General features: G+C 39.5%; 1 protein-coding gene and 1 long non-coding RNA gene across 2 annotated transcripts; one reads left to right on the top strand and one right to left on the bottom strand.

Annotated features, from left to right (window-relative positions):
- Positions 1–1,650: 1,650 nt before the first annotated feature.
- Positions 1,651–2,386, bottom strand: LOC116709766 (uncharacterized). The gene is made up of 2 exons (XR_004336955.1): positions 1,814–2,386; positions 1,651–1,740 (listed from the first exon to the last, which is right to left on the bottom strand). It is a non-coding gene; the product is annotated as an uncharacterized LOC116709766 (long non-coding RNA).
- Positions 2,387–4,732: 2,346 nt separating this feature from the next.
- Positions 4,733–6,808, top strand: pacrg (PARK2 co-regulated). Its single transcript, XM_032548423.1, has one exon. The coding sequence runs from the start codon at positions 4,901–4,903 to the stop codon at positions 5,573–5,575; it is 675 nt and encodes a 224-aa protein (XP_032404314.1). The 5' UTR covers positions 4,733–4,900; the 3' UTR covers positions 5,576–6,808.
- Positions 6,809–7,126: the final 318 nt, after the last annotated feature.

Raw genomic sequence — 7,126 nt, 5'->3', positions numbered from 1 at the left:
GGAGGTAGAGAAAGAGCATGTGACTTACTGAAGACTGGAGATAGGTCATGATACTCAGCTGGGATTAGGGACAGATCGACAGGGTCTGCATCCTGCTGCTTCGCTGGGGAAGGACCTGAAGGAACTGCGGAATGGAGACAAGTAGAGTGACAAGAAACCGACCAGGATTCAACATGCTTTTTAGACCAGTTAATGTGTGGATTGTGGAGCTGCAGCCAAGAGAATCCCAAAACAATGGGAGAGTTAGCAGCAGGAAAGACAAAAAACGAAATGACTTCACAATGGTTCCCAGATAATATCATTTTAACTGGTTTGGTCTTGTGGGTGATCTGGGACAAGGCTCGACCATTCAGAGCGGAGACCCTTAATGGGGTTGAGAGCGGAATAGTCTCAATTCCCATCTGCTGAACAAACTGGGAGTCAATTAGGCTTTGTTCACAACCCGAATCTATCATGGCCGATATCGAAATTGACTGATCTTTGTTGAATAGAATGGCTGGGAGGAGAAGACGAGGGGTTTCATTCTTTCTGAGATGGTCCGCCAGTACGCCAGCACCTACTGACGGACCTGAGCATTTAAACGCAGCCCACAGTTTGAGATGAAATGCCCTGATTCACCACAATAAAGACAGAGTCTTGACTTAAGCCTACGTTGCCTCTCTTCTGGCGTTAATCGGGCATGCCCGACCTGCATGGGTTCGGGTTCCGGTAAGTTATTCTGCGGAGTAGGAGTAGGAGGGGCGTTTGAGAGGCGAACAGAAGGAAAAGTTTTTGTCGGAGGATCCCTTCTCCGCCTCTCCCTTTCCCTGGAACGAATTCGATTATCTAAACGGATGGTAAGATTTATGAATTCATCCAGGGTAGCTGGCTCATCTAATGTAGCCAGTTCATCCTTTATTTGTTCGCTTAGGGCGTGGAAGTACGCACTTTTGAGTGCAGATGGGTTCCAACCCGAAGCTGCTGCTTTAATTCTGAAATCGATCGCGAATTCAGAAACTGTACGTTGACCTTGTTTTAAGATCCATAAATTCCGCGAATCGGAAGTCTCATCTGCATCTAGCGAAAAAATCATCTTGAATTCCTTTATAAAATCATCGAATGTGCAGCCGTAGGTTAGTGACGATGAAAATCTAGATTCTGCCCAACTGAGGGCCTGACCAGAGAGCTGGGAAATGATAAAGGATATCTTTGCATTGTCATGAGGAAAACTTTCGGGTGAATAATTGAAAAGAATTGAGCATTGTAACAAAAAGCCCCTGCATTTACTTCTTTCACCAGAAAATCTCTCAGGGTTTAGTGGGCGTAGTTGAGAAAACATGGGCTGGACCGTACTCACGGAACCGGTGGAAGCAGGTGGTGCCGAGGGTGGTACAGAAACTGGAGCTGGAGTCGTGGACGCCGCTGATGCGGAAGCCAGGGAGGTAGGAGGCTGGCGAAGAAATGTGATTAGTTCCTCTAATCGGCTGTTGGTTTCAGCTTGGCGGTTAGCCAGCTCTTGTAAAGCAGAGTCATGCATTTGAATTTGAGTGTTTTGTTCTTGAATGGTTCTCCGAAGGGCTTCTGCTGAGTCAGATTGTTGGCCAGAGTGTTCTGTCATGTTGGGTTTTAATCGTCTGACCCACATGCAAGAACACCCACAGAACAAGGGAAATCAGTAAAATGATATTTATTGCAGGGAATGACAGTCAGAGGAAAAGGGGAAAAACTGGTCCGGAGAGGATTCGATGCTTCTGGTTGGAGCTAAGGGTGAGAGAGTATGGTGAGTTCGATGACTGGAGGAAATGGTAAACAGCAAAAAACTTAACGTTCTTACTTCAGCTGAGATGATACGGACCGGGGGGGGGAGGTCTGAAGGATCCTGGGCGGATTACTTGAGGTTGAGTGTTGCTGCTTCGCTAATGGTGGTGGGGCAGCTCTGGAGGGCGGACGAGATCTGGGCGGGTTTCGTTATGGCCGGAGAGAGGAGGGCAGCGAGCGTGGAGATCCGATCACCAAGGTGGGATTCAGGGACTTGGGCATCCGGTGGGCAATAATCCACCGGCGTCACAAGGAGAGGTTCTGCGCTGGATTTCCACTAAGGGGTTCACAGCTTCAGTAGTGAGAGTTCCTATGGAGGCACAAAAAAAACAAAGAATCACTAGAAATTCACAAAGTTCGATCACTGGAGAACTTCAGATGGCCTGTAATACCAAAAACTGGCAAAACACTCTGGCACTGGTGTGTAGGCTGCCTCCTCCTCTTATGCTCCTCCAAATGAGATCATGCAGTGCAGGTGATGAATATCAGCTGGTCCACGCCCTCCAGGGATGGCTGCCAGGCGCCCCCTGAAGGATGGACAGGGAAACAGCAACCCCAACCACAGACAGGAAACACCCAGGAACCCAACAGATTTAGGATTGTAATGTGGTTAAACTGTATAATACTTATTAGTTTGGAAAAACTTTTCATCTTACAGTGATTAATTAGCTTAGTTTTTTTGTTTGGTATCTATTTATTCATCTTGATACCACTGAATGGGGACTAAGGTTGAAGGTTTGTCAACAATAAGCCATTTCAATTGTTTTTCAATATAGATACAAAAAGAATTCTTTCAACTAAGAACAAAAAGTTTTTAATGGATATTCCTCCTTATTACAGATGACACAGATGAGGTTTAGATGATTCCTTCTTTAAATAATGCAACATAAAAAGAGGGACGAGCAAACTATACCGATCATATTCTGATGACTCACCGGTATCACCGCCACACTCGTCTTTATTCACACGCTGCGCTTGCATTTTCTGCACACATGTTTTTTTTTTTTTTTCCACAACACGCCTACACACAGAAACACACACTCTGAAGCTGGGCTACGGGTGTTTCTGCACACAGTGTTGGTGGGTAGCCTCTTAAGCAGTCGGTCTCATTCTGACATGTTTTCTGTCTCAGTGAGTACAGGCAGGACAGCAAAAGCAGATAGGACTCACTCACTTCTGCTCTTCCTGACAGCAATGATGATCACTGGGAATCTGCATTATATCCTGCAGTGTTTTTTTTTTGTTTTTTTTTAGGTGGATCTTATGATTTTTTTGCCTGTAAGCAAAACAAGATAACAGATGGCTGGGAAAGCTCAAACTGAAATTAGGATCTCACTCACATTTTAATCAAAGGGATGTTTCTGTGATTATTTAGGGATATAAAATGTGTTCATTATCTTAAATTCAAAATTTCACACATTTAAATGTAAATCTTCACTGGTTAGACCAGTGGTTCCCAACATTTTCAGCTTTTAAATCTCAAAAATACAATTACACAAAAATTTTCAGCATCCAAGATTTCCTGTTAAGTAGTTTCTATTTGTCAGAATTGTTTTTTTTATCTCAATATCCTCTAATTCATTCTAATGGATTGTTTTCTTACATTTAATTTTGAAGAGGATCTCAATACCTCATTAATATTGATCAAAAACACACAAAAAAAGTGAATTTAACACTTTCTCTGACCTACCTCAGTTAACCAATATAAATGCATAATAAGCATAGAGTCAAATCTGGTCTGAATTATTTTACACTTATTATAGACTTTTGATGCAAAACAGCACACACTCTGATTAGATTGTGTGCTGAGGCCTGAATGATGGTGGGATTAATATGATTCCATTTATGATTCCTGATATGGAGTCACTTCATGCATATTTTACTTCTCTTTTCTGTCAGATTAACATTTATTAAAGTTCTCTAATGCCAAAACCATAAAAAAAAGAATGGAGGTAGAATGGGAGTTCTCATCAAGCTCATTTCAAGTATCAAAGCTTTTTCCTGGTTGTAAAGGTGATAAAAAGGGGAAAAGCTGAAATGAGATCCCATTGGTGGTGGTTGAGTTTATGAACAACTTGATGCACTTTACAAGAACTGTGAAAGCAATTATACTCAGCAGGCCTCAGAAGTTTGTTATGTTAGAAAAGTGTTCTGGTTAAGTTAAGACAATAATGAAAAACATATGGCTTATTTTTGGACGATTTCTCACATTTTCGGTTGGGGAGTTGGAGATTTGCTCCTCCAAATGATGCAAACGAGGCTTGAAAAGGTTTTGGAGTGAAAAATGCAAAGAGTGCAAGAAAATGTCTCATGCAGCTGGTAGGACAGTTTTCAAATCTGATCTAAAGGTGTGCTGGATTTACCTGATTTACCTGCAAACAGCTGCTAATATGGATTATTATAACCAGGACTCCATACATAAGCTACTTTGCTCATTAACCTTTTAAAGGGGAATTTTTTAACTGTAAAATGAGACAATTTTTTATACACGTGTTGATGTAATCAATGTTTCAATGCAGAGAAACTTTATGTACAGTATTTTAGTTCATATATAATTTAATAATAATGACCTGCTGTAATTATCCCCAGGAGTGCATGGCTCAGTTTTAATTACTTAATTCATCTTCAATTAACTTAAGTTTGATACAATTATTCATAAAACCATATGAATGTTTATTTTATTTTACGTTTTATTTATTCAATATAAGATTAATTTTAAGGTTTCTTCTGTTTCTGTGTTTTTTTAAATATAGTTTAATAAAATTAAATGAAACGTTGCTTCTAAGTTTGCCCCTCTTTCACAGGGGCAACTTTCAAGTTGCATTGAAACAGTCAGCAGGATAATGAAAAGCTGATTAATCGTGTTAGGACCTATATTTTTGGCGGAGTGATACCCAGAGACGAGGGAATTTCCCCGTCTCCTTTTCAGTGTACAGTGTTACTATAGTAACCAGATGCCAGTTCTATTTGAAATAAAGCTCCTTGGCAACCATGGAAAAACAAACGACTCTTAAGTTTTGCGGGCACTACGTTTTTATCGGAACAACGTCACCTTTTTTCAACAGTTTTATCTTTTCAGCTCAGCTGAGGAAGGAGCTGTGACATGTCAAAAACCAAGAATGAACTGAAAGCTGACGGTTTCACCGTTAAGGCCTTCATGAAGAACTCCGTGGTTGGAGCACCTCCACCAACAGGGGTGTTTCAGAAGCGTCCGCCCAAACCCACCACCTTCCGGGTTTACTACGAGCGCAGGGAGCTCCCGATCTCCGTGGACCATAACAACAAAGGCAATGCCATAGCATGGAAGGTGGACATCGAGAAACTGGACTACCAATACTACCTGCCGCTGCTCTTTCACGGACTTTGTGAGACTGTGTACCCATACCAGTTCCTCGCCCGAGAGGGGATCCGAGACATGCTGAACCGGGGAGGCCCCAGGATCCTCCCGGTGCTGCCCAAGCTCATCATCCCCATCAGGAACGCCATGAACACCAAAAACCATGACGTGATGTGCACCACCTTGAGAGTCATACAGCATCTGGTGATGTCCGCAGAGGGGGTCGGTGTAGCTCTGGTGCCGTACTTAAAACAGATTTTACCCGTTTTCAACCTCTTCAAGAACAAGAAGAGAAACCTCGGAGATGCCATCGAGAGCCGGAGGGAAAAAGAGAGCATCGGTGATCTGATTGAGGAGACTCTGCAGATACTGGAACATTACGGTGGCAAGGATGCCTATAAGCAGATTAAATCAATGGTACCCACGTATAGTCCCGTGTAAAGACTTGCCAGAGTGAGAGCTCTTGGACAGTTGACTGTATTTCATTTATTTTGTTCCTTAAGAAGTTTGTTCCAAAGCTCTTGTTTTAAATATACCAGCTTGTCTGAAAAGTACATCATGTTAGTGTTGTATCCATTTATTCATTTAATTTACTCATATCTGTAAGGAAATTATTGGTATAGTGAGCTTGCTTTACATAGTTTTACAATTTTTAGATAATTTTAAGTCTGAATCCCATAAAGTTGGATTATCCTTACCAGAGGCTGATTCAAGAGAATGTGAGCACGTGGGCTCCAGCTAGTTTTGGTACCCATATCTGCACCATCTCCTCAAAAATATTTTTTTATTTGCTGTTGCAGGATGCAGTTTCCTGAATCTATATAAAATAAATATATCCAGAATAACTTTCATTCATTTTAGATTTGTTGCTAAAATTTTGTTATGACAAAGCCGTGTTTAAATCACCTGAAGAAGAGTAGCATTTGCTCTTATTGTGAAGAAACCAGTAATTGCCAGGATTTTTGTTCTGAGGTGGAATGTTTTGTATGTTTGTGTGTAATAATAATAATAATAATAATAATAATAATAATAATGATAATAATAATAATAGTAATAACTTGATGAAATTTTATAATGAAATAATTGTATTATGCAAACAAATATTACAAACATATCATAAACAATAAATAAATACATTTTTCCCCATCATCACAATCTAGCAGATACAAGTGGAGTGGATTTTTTTTTACATCAATCAAACAGCCTTATATTTATTGTTTTCGATATATTTATGATCACCTGATCTAATACATGAACACATGATTAATCACCTTGCACAAGATCTGAATTCTTGTGCAAGAATTCAGATCTTGTGATCTGAATCACAAGATTCAGATCACATGAATCTTGATCTGAATCTTGAATTTAAATATTTTAAATTAAATATTTAAAACAATTTTACAGAAAAATGATGTATAATTTTCTTCTTGCATAAGTTAAGTCTGCTCTCAGTACAGCCCATCAATGCTTCAACTATTATGTAAATGATATTTTCATATTTTCAGACATTTAGATGTAAGAATTAAATGAAGATATGATGTCTTAGTGTATTTCTTAGACATTATATATTTGTTTATCTGTGCAGCATAGTGAGAAATGATTGATTATATAATGTTATAAATAATGTGTGAAAAGGTACAAGAATCCAGAGAGAATAAAACGCTCTTGATGCTCTCATGCTGTTGAACCTTCTGCTCCACACTTTGGAAATCTTAATTAAAACCAGACTATTAGCATAATTGTGTCCTAAAATTATATCAGTGGAAATGTTGTTTTGTTTATTTAGAAACAAAAAGTTGTGTTTTCTGAGACAACCCAAAACAACTATGTATTCTTGTTTATAAACAGCAGCTTAAATAGATAAAATGAATACATATCTTAAATGAAGAAAATATGTACTTTAAACATGCAACTGCATTAAAGTGTCCCCACTACTGCAGCTTTAAGTGTTCATTTTAAAAATCAGAATGAAGGCATCTTTACATTGGTCCT

The sequence above is a fragment of the Xiphophorus hellerii genome, chromosome 20, assembly GCF_003331165.1.
Source record: "Xiphophorus hellerii strain 12219 chromosome 20, Xiphophorus_hellerii-4.1, whole genome shotgun sequence".
Lineage (NCBI taxonomy): Eukaryota > Metazoa > Chordata > Actinopteri > Cyprinodontiformes > Poeciliidae > Xiphophorus > Xiphophorus hellerii.
The sequence above is the reverse complement of the archived record's forward strand: the minus strand, read 5'-3'. Positions and strand labels throughout refer to the sequence as shown.